General features: G+C 42.8%; 1 protein-coding gene across 1 annotated transcript in view; it reads right to left on the reverse strand.

Moving 5' to 3' along the window:
* Positions 1–21,720, reverse strand: part of LOC133966346 (pro-neuregulin-3, membrane-bound isoform) — a 277,333-nt gene that overhangs the window by 29,464 nt on the left and 226,149 nt on the right. The window contains exon 3 of the mRNA XM_062401242.1: positions 18,849–18,922. Coding sequence (XP_062257226.1) covers positions 18,849–18,922 — 74 coding nt within the window. The remainder of the gene's footprint in view (positions 1–18,848; positions 18,923–21,720) is intronic.

Genomic DNA, 21,720 nt, shown 5'->3' on the forward strand with positions numbered 1-21,720 from the left:
AGCAAATAAAGTAGTAATTGAATGAAAGTTCAGCCGTGACAAGCTCTGCCTTCGGGAGCCGGATCTCTGCGGTTACAGGAGATTCCTGCGGCTGCACAGGAGGAGGAGGTGCTGATGTGACACCGCCGGCTCCCACCACACCGACAGAGCCTCTATCTGCTGAGTGGCCCCGGCCGACATCTCAGAGCGGGTGAGCCGGTCTTTCTCACGTGAAAAGCTCTGTCCAATCTGCCCCCGATCTTATCAGGCCATGTTAGCACGGGTGTAAGCGGATCATTTTTCACTTTACCCCCCCGACCCAGAGACCTGCTCTGCTCTGCCTTCTTCACTTCTCCCTTCAGAAACGCCCGTGATGCAGGACAGGAGGAGATGAACACGATAACCGGCCGCTCTCACACCGAGGCTGAAGGAATCATCTGCATCCGCCAAATATTTACCAACCGCTGAATAAACAGGAATCCACACTGAGATCAGCAGATCAGCAGGTGAACAATAAACACATTTAGCAAGACTACTTTTTAAATACTATGGAAAAGGAAATGCACTCTGATTAATGAGAAATTTGGAATTATTCATATAAAAAGAAATAATACACTTATTTGAAGTGTACTAAAGAAGTACTTGTACATTATAACATCTGAATTCTTTCTGAAACATTTATATTAAAAGTGGTTGTGTGGTGTATCTGCTGGTACAGTCCCTGGATTGGGAGCCTGAGTCTTTTTTACGACTATATCTTTTTATCTTTATTTGCAGTTTGGTACAGAGTTTTATTTGGAGTCTCACAACACAACCATATATATAAAACTATATAAGTTAGCCTGGGCGACCCCGTTGACCTCCACAGAGACATAAGAAACAGTGATGTGTCCTCTGGAACTCTGCAGCTCTGCAGCCCTTTGGGTGGAGCTGTAAGTGCTGCTACTGCCGGGGTTAGCAACTCAATTTCCCATGGAGCTCAATGAGTAGAGCCTTGCACTAAAGCTGCCAAGGTTGGGGATTTCATTTTCTGTGTAGCTCGGTGGCTACAGCATATATCAGCAGCAGCACTGTCAGGATATGAGCTCCAGCTCCCATCGGGGCCGCCCATACTGAAGATGTATGCACTGCAGCTACTGTAAACCACTTTAGATGGAGGGGCCCACGGTGTCATGGGTTAAATGTGCTCTGTGGGAGCTGATGGCCTTTGATTCACTGGACGACCGACGGATAAGGCTGGAAAATCACCGCATCTGAATTCATAACGGGCTGCAGCGGGAGATACATTTTCATAAAACTGAAAATCCATTCAAAAATGTTGTGGAGAAAAAACTGCTTTAGTTGCGTTATTGTCAAAGCTTCAGCTTGAGCAGCGGCAGCAGAAATATTTGGATCATTTATCTACAAATACTGTATAAATATAAATCGTGAAGACTGTCATAAAATGCAGCCACAATCCCAAAGTTTCCAAAGACTGTATTTGAGGGGAAATCATTGAGAATAGAAAGGTGCAGTCTTACAAACTCTTGCATTTGAATATTTCACTAAAAAAGCCATATTATCATCACTAATGCATTCACATACAAGCAGCATTTTAAAGTTGTAGCTGGAGGAGGTGGAGCTCCAGTTAAAATAATGTTGCATCGTTCAACTCATCAAATTCTATAGAATTATTCCAGGGAGAAGTTTCAACCATAGACTTCAAACAAAGAGGTTTAAACAGATCAATTCAATTTCAATCAAAGCAGGACGGTAAAGTTTTGTAAATGTAATACCAGAATAAAAGAGGGGGGGTCTGATAGAAGGGCTGGAACAATAAAGATAAACTTGTGTGTAGAAGTGTTGATTTTCAGCTTTCAGATTTAAATACATCCAAAGCTGTTTTCTAATTCTCTTTTAAAGATGTAATAATGTCTGTGTGAGACCGAGGGAACAACCCAGTGCTGGTAAATCTCCTGTCTAACTCTGCTGTTTGTGAACATAGACAAACACATCAACAGACTGAAGAGCCCATTAAAACGCCCTTGAAATCACTAATCCCTCCAATTTTCTATCTGCTGGGGAAATGAAGCCACAGAACATACAGGAGCTCACAAGAATTATAAAAAGAGCAAACTGGTGTGAGAGTGTGTGTGTGTGGTAGCCGCCTGAAGCAGAGGGAGGTGTGGGTGGCAGGAAGTCAGTGGCATGTCACCGTGGACCCATGGGTGTGTGTGTCTGTTTGTGTGTGTGTCTGTGTGTGTCCCATCTACTTCCTCCAATAGGTGATTTACTGACTTCACTCTTATTTCCCCATAAAATAAATATATGATGAAATTAGCGGTGATGACGTGACATAAAGAAGTCTCATAAAGATTCACAATCGCCCTCGTGTGCTTTATGTTTTCACGGATTACGATGAAACTTCATGTGACACACACTGATCGTTAAAGTGATAACATATAGAAGATAACACCCCCCCGCACACTGTCTTAGTTACGGTGATATATTTATTTGTGACGTTTCGCTGCTAGACCTCCATCAGGGGAATGGTTTCACACAAAGAAGAAGAAGATATCTTTGTCAGTTCTTTAATGCTCATATTAAATAATATATATGAGGTCGACAAATCTGATGTGCAAACTTTTAAGACTTCATATTTCAATATGTAGGTAATATTTAGTTTGGATGATTTTACTTTTTTTTGCAGTTTCTCTCAATGCTTCAGCATTTTATTTTATAGTTGGGTGGTTCATTGATTTCCTATGTTGTATCAGGAATTGTAAAAATAAAGATTTACATGTTTAATCACTTCTCCTGGGATCCGCTCTTTGCGTGCTGCACCTAATGGGCAGTAAAAGTATTTCCTGTGTTATTACAGATGATGTTTGTGTTTTTGTGTGTCTCAGATTACACTGCGACACACAAACACACACAATCCTTGTGTCTTTTACTTTCGTCTGTCAGATAAAAAAAAAGAACCTGATTCTTGTCCAGGATGAGGGAGTGATTGCATCATGTTCCCGTCTCTGACTGACTGATAGCTTCACTCCCCCCCGTGTGGAGAGCAGAGAATACGCTACGTGCTATTTCCAATTAGCGCTTGGCACTCTTCAGAGAGCCGGGAAATAAATTGATATTTTGACAGATGGCGGCACTGAAGGAGGAGAAGCTAGATGATGGCGCTGCGGTGTCCACTGCTCAGCCTCGATGAAACTCCATATTGTCACACAGTCATGTGATGCAACAGGACGTCGGCGCTCTGTTGCATCACATGTTACACAATATTAGGATGTTTACTCCACTTTGCAGGAGCAGGAATCGATTGGTATCACAGCTTGATTCTGTGCAGTGTGGTAAATATAAATGTAACAGGAAGCACTTATCATCATCATGATTAGGACGAGCAGTCACAGCAGTGATATTAACACTCCCAGTGCATGAGACACATATTTACCTCATCCTATGATAACTGCTGCCTTCAGGTTTGGATCTGCAGGTGATACACTGGATTCTACCCTCGATGTTATTCTGTCTGTGTGAGACTCACAATCAGATGTTAAGAAAATAAAAAGGATTCTGCCTTAAAGTGGTTTATTAGTTTTTCTAATTAAGGTTGCATGTGTTGTGACCTTATTACTGAGAGAAGCACCAAACTATATTATTTGCAGAACGCTGATTCTGAGTCATCGTTGAAGTTGAACGTCGTGTTTTACTTTCATCGTTTTCTCTCTCTCTCTCTTTTTCTCCATTTCTGTTGTTTTTTATATTGCCTGCAGCAGTTGCTATAGCAACCAGAGACCATCTTGAAATGCATCAGACCAGCGGCAGCGTCAACATGTGGCTGATCAAAATGTATGTTCAATACTTCATACTAAATCATTACATATATGGCATGATTACTCAATATAGTACTCAAACTCAGCATTGACACACAATATTATATTAGAATGCAGTATTAAATACTGTATTATTACACAAGCATTCCATATTAAATAATACTTTATTTATTTTAATATAGTAATATATAATACTTTATCACACATATACTCAGTAGTAAATACTACTTTATTACACATACTCAGCTGTAGATACCTCTTTCTTAGATGAGTACTCAAGATAAAATACTACTCTGTATTCAGCAGGTTTTAGGAAGTGAAGTATATATAGTATCGTAGTATTTAATACAAACAGGACAGGAGGGAACAGGAACACGACCAACTGAGTGATGGAGCGAATTGGAACTGGCTGGGAACAGAAAAAAAGATTTAGAGCTCCACTAACCAACTTTCTCATATAAAGGATTATTCAACTGTCTCAGGTGAAATGTGAAATGGAGAATTATAAGCAACTTTGCAGTTCTACAAAGCTTTTTACTGTCTTTTAAATTACCAGTTTCGTTTTGTGACACATTTACTGCTCAGTTTAGTTTCAGGCGGATCCTCCAGCAGGAAGCAGTTTACAGATTCAGAATAAAACACAGTCTCAATCTGCCGATGGAAAACCTAAAGACATGCAGCAAACTTAAATGTGTTTATTGAGCTGCAAACTTAATATTGAGTGAAAGACAATTTAATGAATTCATGTTTGGTTTAATGTCACATTTCCAATTCAAATCAAACGGTGACATAGAGTCAAACATTTGGAGCAAACGGTCGTACGAGGGTAAAGTTCGTTAGTTACAAATAAAGAAGCTCTTCTAAACAAGAGGAGCTGAAAACAAGGGTTAACACTGGACTTGAGTTTATTTCATAAAGTAAAATGCAGGACTTTAGGTTTAGAATTATTATTTTTCTATTCTAATGTCTCTATCTCCCCCTTTTTAGAATCTTACCTGCCCACATCCTTAAAATATGACCATTCCTTCTCCATGACACGGCCCATTAGACACACAGACACACACACACACACACACGGTCACCTCCATGGGATGACACTAACCTCCCTCACATTATTTCCTTCTCGCTGCGCAGCATTAAAAGCAAAGTGACACAAAACAAGACAGAAAGCTTCAAACACACAAAGATGCTTTTAACCGACTTTGCTTTGTTTGGACTTACTGGGTTGAAATCACTTTCACTCTCACATTTAATCGACGGATTCTTTCAGCGCTGCACAAGGTCGGGTTTTTACATTAGTGATGTTTTCTTGGGAGCCTTGGCGTTAAATAGCTTCTGAATTGGATTCATAAATGTGAGTGTTTATGAGAGCAGCAGAAAAAGTTATGTGGAATCTACAGAACAAAAAATGAAAGTGTCAGAATAAACTGGTGGATTGAAATTGGACTTGGTGTCTTTTAGACTTTGAGTAATTGGTCCATTCTGTGGACGCTGCTTTTCATCATCTGCACCGTTCAACAGGGGGGGGGGGGGGGGGGGGGGGGGAATAAATAGTCTGTGACATCATCTGAATTGACGTGGAAACGCCTACAAGGAGCTGTCAATCATCGTCAGGGTCAAATCACTGACGTCTTCATCTCCGGCCCTTAGTACTAAACCCACACACTCACATTATATTACCAAGGGCTTTCTATTTTACCTCCATTCATTCCGTAATACCTCGTACCCTTTTTATATTTTCACCTTTTTACGGCTACGCCTCATCAATTTGTGATGTTCAGTGCGTTCCCGGAGTTATTTTCTGAATTGATGTGATTTGTCATTTCGATGCAGCCACTTTTCCTCAACATGACTTTTCTACTTCAGTCTGAGCTTCTCTGCGTTGTCCTCAACGGAACGGCTTTAAGAGGAAATGACCGTAAACCAGTGGTGAGCTGCAGGTGGAGGTGGAAGAAGCAGCAGCCTCAGTGGGAGGTGAAGAACAGTAAAAAGCAGAAGAAAGTGTTTTAAGTGTTAGAAAGAACTGGACTGAGGTCTGTTATTTCTAAAGCAGAATGTAATGGGGATGCATTCTGCTCGACTGCTGGTGGAAAAGACTGTGTTTTCCTCTTTCTGGAATAATTTACTCTCTGCATGAAAGTCAATTCTTACTTCTTTTACTTTTCACTGTGACTTTGTGGATAAACACAGACACATCTCTGTTTCCTCCCGTTATACCGAAATGAATCCGAAATATTCACTACGCACCGAAAACACCAGTAGGGACCTGCACCAGGAAGGAAACCCACAAAAAAGGTTTATTACAGGTAAATAATAGGGTTAAATGTTTTTAAAATTGAAATCATTGCCCAGGAACAATTTCGAAAAGTCTATGACTCATATAACTATTCTTTAACTATTTAAGTTTGGTACGTGTCCAGTCCACTAACATGGAGGAGGCAGGGTTTATAACCCATACCGCTGCCCGGCACCGGTGGGCGATCAAGATGCTTTGACTTCCCTTTTAGGAGCTTTCAGGTCGTCCACCTTTACAGGCGATGGGATAAACATCTCAATGGTTATGAGGAACAACGAGTATTAACCGATCACTAAGATAAAACAGTAACTGACCCCCCCCCCCCCCCCCCCGTCACCCGCCTCCTTCTTCTTCTCCCATAAAACATCTTGAGAAAGAAAACTCAAAGTTGTGAGGAGGTCTTTAAGCCGTACTCTCCCTTATCACCCGTCTTGGTGGGGAAATTCTAATTTTGCTCCCGTTTCATCAGCTTCCAGGGCAACGAAAAAAACGATGTGTCAAAGAGATTACTTTTATTTTGATGTGATATTTTATGCCCATTAGTCAGCATGTAAATTGCAGCTCCCTAATTACTCTGTAATTCATCATTATAACACATCACAAAATTTTACAATTTCACATCAAAGGGAACTCAAGTGAAGCAATTTCCCTGCGAAACTGTGACTTACACTAAGCTAATAACACGCGCTTAAAAAAACTCCCGACATGCTCTTCTTCATGAGGATGCGTCACAGGAGCAGAATGCACCTGATGAGGACTCGTGTGTCCCCTGCAGTCGCTGCCCTGATGCAACGACAGCTGCACAAACGTAAAAGAAGAAATCTTGGCGGCCGGTCTTCAGATGTCGGCGGTGCAAGGTCAGTGCGTGAATCACTGATGCCTCCGAGGCGTTCAGGAAACCAGGAGGACGGAGAGAGAGAGAGAGAGAGAGAGAGAGAGAGAGAGAGAGAGAGAGAGAGACAGGAGGGACGGTGGCTCGCCCAGAGGCTTTGCAAGGATGAATGAGAGAGGAGGAGGAGGAAGAAGAGACGAGTAAACTGTTCCCAAAAGCCATGAACTGAAGGAGGAGGCAGGAGGGAGGGAGAGACAGAGAGAGAGAGAGAGAGAGAGAGAGAGAGAGAGAAAGAGAGAGAGAGAGAGAGAGAGAGGGTAGTTGTGGTAAATGATAGCAGAGTTTTAGTAAGCAGAGGCTGCAGGGCGTGGACGGCTGTCGGAGAACAGAGGAGCCTGATGGAGACGTTCAGAGGCAGAGTCATGACTCAGCAGTTCAGGACACATGTATTCACGGCTCCAGACTCATTCTCTGTGTCATTAACTATAAATAAGACAACAACGTCGTATAAATAAACGATTTCACTGATCTCAACATTTAAGGTAAATTTTTTCATCTTGTTTTCCAGGAAACCAACATGGAGAGTGGACTTTTTTCCTCTCTATATATTAGATCCAGTTTTGTGTCACCTTATTAACACACTGGAGACTAATCTTATTGTATTTAAATTACTTTTTATCATTGTACAATTTTGTTTCTATATCCTATTGTATGTTTTCACATTTTTTATGTTTTAAAGTTTTTAAGGTGGACCTGTTGTGCTTTAGTGCTAAACAGGGGTTCTTTACGGATCCTAAGAAGCAGTCAAATAAACACAAACTGAAAAGTGTAAGCTCGGCTATAATCTGCAATATCTACAATTCCAATGTAGTTTAGCAGTTACAGGCTGAGTCAATTCAAGTGTTCTAAAACATCTGTTGTGTGTAAATACCGCAGGCACCTGCACAAACAGCCATCAGTGATCCATTACTGTTAGAGCAGCATTTATCAACGTGTGCGTCAACAACCACACTCTTCTGTACTCAGCTGCACAGCCACACGGAGTAAACACACATTGTGTTGAATTCACATTCACCCTGCGTCTGCATCTCTTTGATCAGATGTTCCTCATCAAAATTCTCCTTGGATTTGTAACTGACCTCTCTCCTCTTTTAATTGTTTATGATCACTGATATGAGCTTTTTACTTTTTGTCAACGATCCAGACGCTTCCCCTCACAGCCGCTCGTTTTTAACACCGACAGCTTCACGCCCCCCCCGGAGCTTCACAAGGGCTTCAGTGGCAAGTCACACAATATTATCTCTGCAGAGAACGAACAGTTTTACCACAGGAGCATTGGATCAGCTTCCCTCCGCCCTCAGTGCTCCATCACCTCATTAAGGCCTCCGTAAGAAAATACACATTCAGTAACACTTTCATACACCGACAGTCAAACCACTGCTCATGGGCTGGATCATCCAGTCTGGTGCATGACAGAGGAGCAGAGAGAGGTAACGTGAGGATAGCTGCAGTTATTTTTACATCACAGCCTTTAAAAGAACCAGTGTTCCTCTTGGCACGGTGCAATTTAAAACTGCCACACAGCCAGGGCACTGATCCCTGATCAGCCCTCTTGTTCCTGGAGATTTAATGACCACAAGCACTAGACTAGAGCCACATCTAGGTGGAGGGAAGGCAAAGCGTATCTTAATGTGCACAGACACTGGGTCCCTGCTCTTCATTCAGGCTGAGCGGGGGGGGGGGGGGGTGATGGGTTTAGTCTTATGAAGAGAATGAATTAGAAGAGTAGAAGAAGAGGGCTGTGAAGAAGAGCAGACCATGATAGAGCCGAGGGCGCCCATCGATTCTAATGCAACTTTATTGTCTTGCCTTATAATAAACTAAATATTCATGTATTCATTTTTATTTATCGTGTTTTATCTATGTGCTTCTAATGCTCATGAATTCATGAAGTCTTTGCAGATTTAATGGCAGTGAAGAGTTTTGCTGAAGGGTCAGGAGAGAAAAACAAAGTACTACTGTACATAATAATAATAATAATAATATAAGGATGTATTATGGTCTTGTTTATTGTAATTGTAAAGCATTCTGAAAGCCGGGTTTTGTGACAAATAAAGCTTTACCGATGCAATTATATGTTTATGTTTCTATTTATTATCATATTTGCATGAATATAAAACAGTTTTTCTTCTGTATCGAAATGAAAGCTGTGTAAAGCAGACGGACTCATTCTGAAAAACATTCAAAATGATCCGCTGAGGGGGGGGGAGCTGGAGCCAATTAGCTGACAGGATGGATATGTCAGCGGCAGATAACAGGTCTGACACTCAGAGACGAGCAACCAGTCACTGTCACGTTCACACCTACAGTCAATTAAGAGTTTTCAATTAACCTGACCTGTGGGAGGAAGCCGAGCTGAATGACAGGAAACCACCGGGAGGACATGCAAACTCCTACGTCCTACAGATGAGGATTCAATAATTGATGATGACTTTACATTTAGCGAGTAATATAGATGGGTTAAAGTTATCTATGTATACAGGTAACGCTTTGTAAAAGGAGCATTAAAATCGTTAGCAGGACAGTTTAAAGTCATTTTTCTCCCTCAGCTGATCGACCATTAGCTTGGTCTCTCACCTGTGTTCCTGGCAAGTTGTCATAATCACGTTAGTCGGAGCTGGCAGGTTTTTATTAGGCTGGCGTCAGATGAGACGTTTGCTTAAACAGCCAAAGTTGCTCTGTAACAAGGAATCTGTGAATACTGATGTGAGAGGAGCTCCTTTATCTCGGCTGTGTGCTCTGCATCCATTAATCTGACAGGTCCAAACAAAAGGCCTGAGGAGGATGATCTGCTTGGACCTGGAACCCACTGAATAAAAACAGCCCAGGAATGAGGAAGCACTAAAGAGAGGAAAACAAGGCCTGAAATCAGACGGACAAAATGGAGCAGATTGAAGCCCAGAAAAGAGAAGGTAAAAATCTTTAAAGCTTCAATAACCAACTTTCAAATAATAGATTCTTCAACTAAATGATGGGTTTGCATCAGAGACACATTCATAGTATCTAACAGGTCAGATTCAGTCTTATCACCGTGTTCCTGCAGCAGGAAGCAGCTAATTCAGAAAAGGTCTCTGTGAGCAACAGCTGTCCGTCAACCCGTCAAAGAATCGCTGACAGGAAATAAAACACTCAGAATGTTAAACAACCAGATGTTCACAGCAGCTCGAACAGGAAGAAATAAAACCACCTCACATTCCAATTTTTATCACCTCTCAGGTCTACAGAATTATTTTGCTTCAAAGTATTATTAGCCCGATAAACAAAGCAAGAGTTTTGCCAAATGCATCAAGGTAAGAATTTGTTATGTGTTTATTATTTGCATTCATGCATTTGCCATGTTGTGATTAATATTGTAAAAATTATGATTTATCTTATCTTGTTTTGCACTACTTGAGCATTGCTGGAAGAGAGCCTGTGACTCAAGCATTTCACTGCCAGCGACTCTTGAATCTTGAATCTACCTGACTTTGTCTGACTTATTGTTTAAAGTTGGTGAATGCTCTGCTTAACCTATAGAGATCATTTCATTTCAATAAGACATCAAATTTGTTTTTTAAGATGAAAGTTAGATATATTATGTTGCTAAAACAAGGAATAACAAATCTGCCTGTAAATGATGTAAAGTGAGTTTGGCGCTCTGTGTCAGGGAGGCAGCTGGCTGTGGGGCGGAGCCGGTCCACTGACATCCGGCTGCCAAACTTTGGTAAAAAAGTAAACCAACTTGAAACAGCAAGAGCTGGAGAGAAGGGAATTGAAAAAGTGTAGACAGACATGAAGAATGGACGGAGAGAGAAGGAGAAGAATGTCCCACGTTGAGACGAGGCGGGTGAATTGCACTGTCTGCCAATCCGGCCCGGTTATTAATGACCTGTGACTGGAGGGGGGGGTGCAAGCAGCAAGCATATCAGCCCGCTGCTCCGGGATAATCTGCATCCCACTGACATATTCTTCACTAAGCACCGGCTGACAAGACCCATACTTCACAATAAATTGGGCCTTCCAGTTCCATTAGGGCCTGAATGTGGGCACAGCACCAGGTCTTGATCGGATGCTCGGAGGGGAAACAGGAGAAAAAGGGGAAAAGCAGTGTGGTGGGAAAGTGAACCACAAAGTTATTGTTTTAATATTCAATCCTAATCCTTCACTTGGGTAAATATTGTCAGCAAATCACACAGGGGGGTGCACGCTGGATGAATTACAGCCATCCATACAAATTTCCTCTCTTATGATTGCTTGCTATCACATCAGTAGATGCACGGAAAGTAAATTGGTTCCAGCAATCAGTAGATTTCATTAAGCTCCGTCACTAGAGTCGTTTTTTGTTTTCCACACTGTTCATGCGCCGGAGGAGAATCACTCCAGAGCCGGTTCAGCTCCATTTGAAAAGAGATGTATATGCAGAGTGGATTCTGTTGTTGTTGGCAGAGGGAGAATATAAAACACAGAGTCGGCCAATCTCTGACGCTGCTAATGCTGCACAGACGGCAAAATGCATGAGCTTGACTGGGATCAGCCAATAGCATCAAGCTCAAATCCCGAAACTTTCAGGGTTGTAATTCTATTCAGGGGCTGTTGTACATTTAATTCATTCAGTTGGGGTTTGGCGCTGGTGAGGATAAGGTCACGGCGAGGACACTCGCAGCACGTCCCTGTGTAATCCAGCTGCAGCTCGCAGGAGCAGCAGTTAAACACAGTGTGCGCTCTAATGCTCCGTGTCACTGTGGTAAAGCGGGCGCAGACTTCGGTGAGGACGCAGGCGAACACGGAGCGGCCCCGGCTGCAGCTAATGAACGTCTGCGTGTTCCAGAGGAAGCAGACAGCAGCGAGGTACCTGATGCAAACGGGATAGCACGTGGACAGGTGAGCTGTTCCACAGAAAGAGCACCACTCCCCCTGCCGGGACGTGCAGCCCGGTGAATGTGTGGATAAAGATAACGCACCAATCTCCACGTGTAGGAGACGGGGATTCATCACAGTGAAAATGGACAAACACATGTTGGGAAAGGGAGATTTCCATTGGCAGCGGTTCTGCTTCACTCTGTCTTCCTGCAGCAAGCGACGCCATCACACAATGTGTGAAACTTGGCAAGCTCAGGCTGACGGAGGTTTCACCGAGACTCTGCCGCCGCCGCCGCCTTCGAACAATGTGTCACCCGCGCCATCCGCCCGCCCCCCCCTCGCTCTCACCGCCGGAACAAGTGCAACCGGGGGAAGTGCAACCAAAACACCGGGACGGAGATCTTGTCCCCGCGAGGTCTCAGCAGGAGTGGACAAACTGTACGAGCCCAAACCTGCCTCGGAGGAAACCAATGAGACAGAGGGGTTGAGTTACTGTGCTCTGACCATTTAGAACGACAGACTTTGAGATGGTACGACCCAGATCATCATCAAGTCAACAATCCTCTGCATGTCTCACATCTTCACTGTTTACTGTTTGCATTGTGTTGAATGTCATGCTTCCTCTTTATCTTTCAATGATCATCAACCAGTTATCTGTGCTGTGTGTGTGTGTGTGTGTGTGTGTGTGTGTGTGTGTGTCTGTGTGTGTGTGGAGCTTTTCCAGTCTTATTGATGGCTCAAAGCACTTTACGGTTGTATTTGCATTCACACAGCACTGGCACAGGGGAGATTTGGAGAGTGGATCTGGGGATCGAACCGATGACCTCTACCTCCTGAACCACAGCTGTAAAGCACTTTGTACTGAAAGGTCCAATATCAAGTGTATATATATATATATTATAATGATGATAACAGGGATGCTTATTGTTGTCGTTATTTATTTTACGCAAGTGTATGTTATTTTATTCTTTTTATTGATAATTTCAACTCATGGATTATGCTGCTAATTCTAATCCAGTGTGTTTTGCATGTGAGTGCAAACAAACAGAACCTGCAGTGAGGAGAAGAATCTGTGAACACTATTAATGTGTCATGGATTCTTCTCATGTGTTTTCAAAGAGACCTGCTGTCAGAGAGAGAGACTTCTTCTTTTGTTGTTTTAATTGGAGTGTGGATGTGAGCATGGCCATTTCCTTCACCCTGGACATGAACCAATTAAACCAGGAGAAGCCGGTGCAGCTCCAGCTCCACACAAAACCACCGGTATTATCTCCATCAATATAAAATACTGAGGTTTGCTCCGGTCGGGTAACAGAGAAACTCCGACCAGCACCCTGCTTCAGTTTCTCAGAGCCGTCAAGAACGCCGACTCAACAGTTCTTTATCCAGATCCTGGTCGGTTGGATTTATCTTGACACAGTGAGTTAGTGTCAAGAGGAGGGAGGCCGGTGTGTCTGACGTGCCGAGCGTTAAGCCACGTGCTCGTCTTTTAGATTGTGTGAATTCAACAAGATGAATCCTGAGAATCTGCTTTAACCTTCTCAACGCTCTGCAGGGACGTCAGGATGGAGACATGCAGGAAGCAGAGCAGCACACACTTCTACACACTGACACACACTTACACAGAATGGTAAGAAATATAAGGGAGGACGTTCTGTAAATTTGGTTCTGTTGCCTTTTCTAACCGAATGTGTGTCAAATATTAAACCCCAGAGGTTAAATGAAAGTTAAAGCATTATTTAAGCCCTATGAGACAAATTGAGATTTGTGAAATACAAATAAAACTTGATTGATTGATATTTCAAATACAGTTACTACATAGGCAATTATGACAAATCAACACTTACAGCTCCCGTGTGGAAGATTTCAAAATGTCTTCTCTGACGCCTACTTGTTAAACTCAAAGAAATCCCAAACATCCTCATACATCTACACAAACCAACATCTCCACATTTAATAAATTGAACCAGGGTTAAAGTTCACTCCCTTTATAAACAGTAAATACTGTATCTATGCTCGTGGCTCTCTATTGACTTTCTCTCTGCCCTTTGCTCGTCCAGTTTGCATCTAGTTCAAGATCACCCACGTAAACTGTTTGAGGCTGTTGTCTCATGATAGATGCAAAAACACTCACAGACGTGTGTGTGGTGACTTATTGATTTCAAATGAAGTCAAGGTCACAGTCAGCCAGCGAGCGTGACCTCTGGAGCTCAAGGACATTTCATTCACACTGTGCATGTTCATGAAAACCAACCAAACAAGGCTTTTCTCTGAGCGTCCCTGAGATACACAAGTGTCTGCACGGTTGTGACTGAACAACATCGATCACATGCTCAGTGGAGCGTTAGTGAAACCATCCAAGGTGCCTGCGCCGCCCCGGACTCAACAGTTGGTCCGTGATAAAAGCATGAAGCTTAAAGCAATCCCACATTTTATGCTTCCTTTGTATCTTATGGCCTGAAACACGCAGTACAACATGAGATACAGGCCTGGAGACTCGGGGAAAATGCAGTCGCGTGATTACTGCGACGGTAGTACACACAAACCTGCCGAGCATGAAATCAAATCTCATAAAGATAGTGCGAATTCAATTTGTCTTCAGATTTAAATCTGTAAATCTCTCCCTCTCCGTGTCTATGGGCTGTGATGCATGGGATGTAGATTATTCAGATATTGAGGATATCCTCAATCTGCCCGGCGGCGTCGTAAACCTAGGCCGTCGCCCTGGATTCAGAAAGGTGGAATATGTTCTTTTTAAATGGGGCTGAGACAATGATGAAAGGAGATGATGAAAGGAACAGATTGAGGTTCGGGCGGGGGAGAGAAGGATCCACGTTCAAGTCTATGTTAGCGCCTGGATTCTATATATCTGAATATCCCACGGGATTAGTAAAGTATCCATCTATCTATCTATCTATCTCATTTTGTGCAACTTCTTCTTCAGAGTAGATCTTTCTATCATCGGCCTCCCAGTTTGAACAACAGAAGACTGTGAGAGCCAGAACGTGGCTTTAAATCTCCAAGTTTAAGCTTTGGGATATTTATTAAATTAAGTTAGATTTTTTATTTGATTTGATTTGATACACAGAGAATCTGGTTTTAACCAAATCAACTAAATAAAATGTTTGGCATCTCTCTCTACATTGTGATGCTGAAACAATTTCGTCTCCTAATCAAAAAGCAATTACTCTAAATTGGTCTCAAATGAAATTTCATTATAAATGAAACCATTAACCTTCATTCTCCCCCTCTTCACCTCCCAGTGTTTTAATACATCTTTATTATATCTTTATTAAAACCTTATTAAACTATTATTCCACATTTACTTCTGTACAGACGGTTCCTCTTGTACTGAATAAACTATAGAATGGAAATAGTGTTCTTCGTACACTCCTTTCTTTTATTTGTTATCTCTGGAAACTTTAAGATCTTTAACAGAATCTAAAATAACTTTATTTGCTTTTGAACAATGTTTGGCTGCAAAAAACGAAACCTCTCATTCCACATTGGATAACCAATGTTTCAGGAGTTAAGGTCAAACTAAACAATAAATATATTGTTTATAATGTTTTAATAAATCATTTACCAATGTCTCACTAACCAGCTGATCATATGTATGAACACTAACTGCTCAAAGGATCATTAACCAATCGCTGCTTTAGTTCAGTTTGAGGTGCACAAGGACGAAAAAGAGAAAGAAGCAGCTTCCTTGAAATTGGGGCTGAAGATGTACTACCCCTTGTTATTTTATGTATTTAATTGGTATTTTGAATGCAGTATAATATTCTCTACAAGGCATGTGTGTATGTAGAGCTTTTTAAAACAAGTGAGACGTGATATATGAAACAGTGTCAAAGCAGTTGTGGAAAACTGGATTTCAAACGTTTGAATTTGAGTTAAATGCTTTATGTAACACTGTCTGGCATTTATTCATGTGCTGCATTTGGTATTCAGCCTGGAGCTTATGTTCAATATTGTTTTGTGGTTTTGGAAGCCAGTATGTTATTCCAGCCTTGTTGTGAATATTTTAAATTATAGCATGTGGTGTTGGGTGTTTTGTTGAGGGGACAAATGTCTCCCTCTCTGCCTGGCCTTGTCTCTCACTGTCATTCTGTTTGTTCAGCCACTGGAGTCATGACACTGTCCTCGTCCTGTGAGACCCTGAGACTCTTCGATAGCACAGAGTCAGAAGACGCTTCCCCGCATCCTTTCTCCCGCTCCGCCGAGGCAGCGCTGAGCCAGAGGTGGTTGGCAGCATTCGTCTGCCCTGCCGGTGAACCTCTCTTACCCATATACCCATCTGAGGCCGGGGCCACTTAGGAGACGAGCAGGACTGAGAGCTGTGGACCACAGGGAGGGAGGATGAGGGACTGACGCTTGGAGAAGATGCCCGTTCAGGAGAGAATGGCACGGACGAGGTGAGCGAGGGACAGATGAGGGGGCGGGGGTCCGTCTGGGGGGGGGAGCGTTCTGGAAGAGGGAGCAGGCAAACAACACGAGCAGGGGAGACAAAGGTAACCCGGGTAAATAATGAGGGACTGATGATCTGAGGGGGGGGAAGGAAAGAAGAGGGGAGGCCACACTCTTCTTTTCAAGCTTTGCACTTACCCCCTTTTTTTTTTTTGAAGCAGGAAATAGTTGAATAAAATGGAGAAAGAAGACAAAACAAAAGTTGGTGTTACTGGAAAATAAATCCTCAAATTTGACGACATTGTGTTTTCTAATAGAGAACAGAGAACAGGGACTTGTCAGGAATGAAAGGAGGCAGCGGAGAGCGGGACTGGAGCCAGAGAGAATAATGACCTGAGAGTGCGCCAATCGATTCCCACTATTCGACAATGAATTGAGGAGAGAGATTTGGCAGCGAGTTGGAGAAAGTTGCACAGAGAATATAGATGTGTGAAATCAGAAATGAATCAGGGAGAGCTGTGTGAGGTAAAGCCGATACAAACAGAAAGGTGTCGGGGACCGGAGGTTCTGCCGGGACGCAGTGAAAACACAGACCTTTCTTTTTCATTCCCCCCCCCCCCCGTCGGTAATGATTTAACTCCCAGACAATTTATATGGAAATTCACCTGAAAACATCCTGTCCAATAATCCACTAATAATCAAGGTTTTAAGCGAGGAAACCAAATCTGAGGTTATGGTTGAGGTTCGTTTTCTGGTTTTACAGAGAACAACTTTGTTTGTGGATGTCGAAGTTCAATTCCTTCCCCCCCCTGCAGGTGTGTGGAATATTGTTGAGTCTACAGAACAGATGCTGGAGCTTGTTTTTATGAGACAAACAGCGAGTCGGGGCATGCAGCTAGTTTCCGTATAGCTTCCAAACATTAATACATAAACAACCTCCTGCCTCTGAAACCTTAACTCTGAAATGCTGCTGTTGGAAACGGATCCAAATCGCACCTGAAAAACACATTTTACACAAACACTTTATTTCACGGCTGAGTTGATTTGCAGCATATTTCCTTGAGTTCAGAAAGTCAGGTGTGACTTAAATACTCTTGTCGACTTCCAGAAAATCGTTTCATTTAAATCCAAGTGAATATTTATTGGTTATTATCTAATCTTCCACATCCTATACGTGGATGCCGTCCTGTAAATAATGTTAGATAAGTAAACGAGCTGTTCATGCTCTATTTTTGTATATTTCCTTTTGTAAATATTGTACGAGATTTTTAAGATTGTCAAATATAAAAGCTGTCATCTTGACCCTCCTGCAAATATTTACATTGAACCTATGAGAACATATTTCCTAAAACCTTCTTCACAGCAACACAATCCACAACATTCTGCTTCCATCTGACAGTTGACAAATTGTTTTAATGACGAGGACGGTAACGGCTCTTAGCCACCGGTACGTTCAGGTCAGGAGGTTTGTTGTGGAAACAAAGCGCCGGGCGTCACTCGAACGAGCACCAATGTTGTTGCAACAAGGACAATTACCCTAATACTCGCTTGGAATTAAAAACCTAATTACAGACACCTAATTAATTATCTGGAAATAAAGGATATTAAGAAAAGAGCAAGCCATGTTGCGTTTGCCATGTTTAATCTACATGTGTTATCTTTGGCCCATTCTCCCTTTGCAATCAAGAGGAGAATTTCATATTCACGAGGGGGAATTTTAATCTCATAATATGATTTTTGGACACAGGACAAATAGGAAGTAAAAACCCTCCAGAGGCACATCACCGTCCCTTCACGGTGAACGCTGCTGTGACTGCACGTGGCTTGTTAGCAGGAAAGTCACAGATAAGCTGTTGTACCAGTGTCAGTGCCAAAGTGACAAGGTTGCATTTCGGGGAAAGATGAGGGGAACGTGGAAATTAATACGGCGGAGATAGCGATGGGCTAAGGACAGAAGTCGGGGCAATTTGTGTTCTTCCCTCAGGTACGTGACATTGAGAGGGCTGCGGCTTTGGCAGATTAAAAACAGAAAAGGGGAAAAAGTGACATTAGTCTGAAGTAGGAGAGGATGTTTGAGAAACGAGTGAACAGAAAGGAAAATGAGAAAGGTTACACGAGGACCTGAAATGAGCTTATGTAAAGAAAGAGTGTAACAGGAGATAGAAAAATCCATGAAACCCAGACGGTGCTTAAAATGTTAGAGAACTCCACTGAACAGTGTTTGTCAGAAATGTTATTGTAAAGGTTCAAACCAGTGAAGTATATTTAACTCCGGTGTATTTATCCTTGTTATTTCTCGAGGAATACTTCACTGCTTTTAAATTTGTTTTTAAATTATATTTAATAGCTGAGAAGCCACGCTGCAGATGTGCTTCACCACTGGAAGTAAACGTGTCATACGGCAGAGATGGGGAATTGGTAGTGAGAACACGTAGAGTAAATGTCAGTGCAAGTTTCTGAACATCTGATTTCCCCCTGCAGATCAGAGCCATATTCAAATGGTGAGAAGAAATATGACCCCCTCTGTTTCCCTGATATTTAATTCCATATGCTTGTTGGTGCGGTCTAATGGTGGCTGTGGGAACACTGGATACACTCCAGTGCAGACACTTACTGGGGTCGGACAGGATGGAGTCGGTCTTGGGCAGAAACTGGTCACAGCGGATTCCCTGGTAGCCTTCCCGACACCTGGTGAAAAATACAAGAACAACAAGAGGAGAATAAATGATCTGTCAGGGAGTCAGGTAGCTGTGCCAGAAAACAAATGCCACTACAACTGATGTAAATGCTAGAGCTGCACATTAAACCGCCTCCTCGTGCTCTGAGACAAATATGGCTCAGTCCTCGTGGAGGCGAGCTGAGTAGACAGAACGTGCACAGCAAGGCGCGCTGACAGACAGAAATTAATAGTGAGCAAATCTTTGGGGCCTGAAACCAGCACTTTTCTGAAAGAAGACCAGGAAGAAGGCTGTGAACAGAAACCCTGTAACCTTCCTGTGTCTGCTGAGTTTCCTCGGTCATACAGGAAGTCTGCTCAGATCTCATCACACAGACTCAAGCAGGCTGAAGGCAACCAGAAGAGTTTTGTTGTACAGGAGCAAGTTCTGTTTCTCCTCAGTTGAAAGATCAGGGTGCAGTCGACAGTCTTGTTATGTTTGCAGAGATATTGTTTGTTTGCATTCTTCTCCCTCTGCTCTGAAGCCTGCAACACGTTGATGCAACATATGCATGAGTCGCCATTTAGGAACTGCTGAGACGTCTGTTCCCCAGAGTCGGATGAGATGCATCGTGACTCGCTAAGGATTCACATCGGGACTGGAATGCAGATGGAAAAAAGCATGATGGGTCTTATTTCTAGTTTCCAAGGCAGGAGCAGTGATTTAAATAAAAGCAAGTGGTTTTCAGATGGTTTATATTTCACACAAAGGTCTGGACATCCTCACGTGTCTTTGTTCAGGTCGATCGCTCGCAGCTCCAGAAGAGGCCGAGTCAAACTCTGAAGAGCAAAGAGCTCTGAGATCTTTAGAGGGAGTTTCTGTGATGTGCACTTTACTGGAATCCTTCAGTCACATGCATTGTACCTTAGCAAGGTTTTCTCCTGATGAGGTAAAGCCACTGAGGTCACATTCTCCTCTTATGAAAGTGTGAAAATCGATAATATATAAAAACTGAATGTCCTTTCTCCCCCTCCACAGGTCTCTATTGAAAACAAGATCCAATGAAATAAAAAGACCTTCTGTGAAAAAGCGTTTTTTCTTGTTAACCCGTCGAGAGCAATCAATTAGCCGGAGAAACATCCGCCGGTTCCTGGATACTCCTTAAACTTTCAAGAAAAATAAAACTGTTGAATTTTGATTGGCACATTAGTGAGAGTGGCAATGATCATTAAGCTGCTAATGAAATCTGAAATGTGCTTCAGTTACTCTTCAGAAAAAGGTCTAAGGGAACGACCTAGCCTCTCCTCAGATGTGTTTTTTAATTAGCCGCAGCCCGATAAAAGCAACATATGGAAGTGTAACTGTGTCCTACAGTGCACACAGCATCACAGAGGCTATATTACCAGTATGCAGTGTAAAGCCTAATTGGACGCCTCAGTTTGTTTGGATGTCAATCCCTGCCTCCGGCCGTTTGTGCCCCGCTCGCTGTTCTGTGTCTCTTGTTTTTCTCTCCTGAGGAAAATGCAAAGTCTCAAACGTGCAAGTTAAAATACCAAGTTCTGCAGCCGTAAGTTACCTGCAACAAATCAGACGCCTGCAAATCTCCCCCATCGATCATTTGGTCACTTTCTGAAACATCCTGCTCCGCTAAGACTCAATTTACTCATCCGTCCGACCTGCATCCCAATTCCTCCCCTGTTTACCCCTGTGGGCTTCTTCCTCTGACACTCCTGGAATTAAACTGTATCCTCAGTGACAAGCTGACAGCAGAGGAAATATACATACAGCCGTGCCAGTGGCCCCTGGTTTCTGGAAACCCCCGACCGAGACAGAACACCGGTGTCTGTCCAGAGCAGAGCTGTGCACGGAGATCAAGCTCAAAAACGAAGGTGGTGCGACATATCAAAGATTCTGCTCCGTGAAGATTGATAATGGCAAAGCTCTTTCTGTCTTTCATCTGCAGTGAGGGACTTCAATTATTAAACGAGCTTCAGTCAGGGGGGGGGGGGGTGCTCTCAGCGGTGATCTTAGGTCACTGGTGTGTGTTTGAAGAGCATCTTCATCGTGTGGAGAGAAATAAAGAGACGTCGATGCAGAGTGGAGAAAACCAAGAGGAGGAAACAAACCTCTGCTGAGGAGGTGTTGTTTTCACCCCATGATGTTTGTTTCTGAGTAAGTTTGGAAAAGCTAGAGAGTGAATATCTATGAAACTTGGTGGAAGGTTGATATGTGGGTCAGGGACAAACCCGTCGAATTTGAATCAAGTGAAGCTTCAAAGACGAGAAGGCACAGGTGGAACTGTTAAGATTAAACAAGCGTGTTAGTTCCAGGCTGCTTGGATTGTGACTTGGGCTTAATTGTAATCTTTAATGGAATCAAACCAACGCATCATTAAAGCTGTTTGGTTGATGTGATGAATGTGACTCCTCGTACGTGCTGTTTGTTTTCACGTTCCTCTGACACCCAGCGTGAAACCTGACTCGTCCTCTAATGGAAACAACGAACACAGCTTCAGGAAACATTTTGCATTCGGCCTGAAACTGAACTGCAAACAGAAAAGAGACGTCAGAATTATTGCTTCTCCTCCGAGTTTGTTGTTCTCAGGTTTTATGCAAAACATATTCAGCGAAGTGAGACGGCAAACATGTGTTGTGTGGGAGCGGGAGAACAAAACAAACACAAACACAGTCCCCTTATGTTAAAGTCACAATTTAAAGAAAATGTATTTTAGTTGAGTCGGATGAACGTCAGATTCTCTGCATCCTCAAGCGGCTGCTCTGGATTCTGGGTGATGTAACCAGAGCGTGTTGGAGACGCTCTGTGCTGACG

This window comes from Platichthys flesus, chromosome 12, assembly GCF_949316205.1.
Source record: "Platichthys flesus chromosome 12, fPlaFle2.1, whole genome shotgun sequence".
In the NCBI taxonomy this organism is placed as follows: Eukaryota; Metazoa; Chordata; class Actinopteri; order Pleuronectiformes; family Pleuronectidae; genus Platichthys; species Platichthys flesus.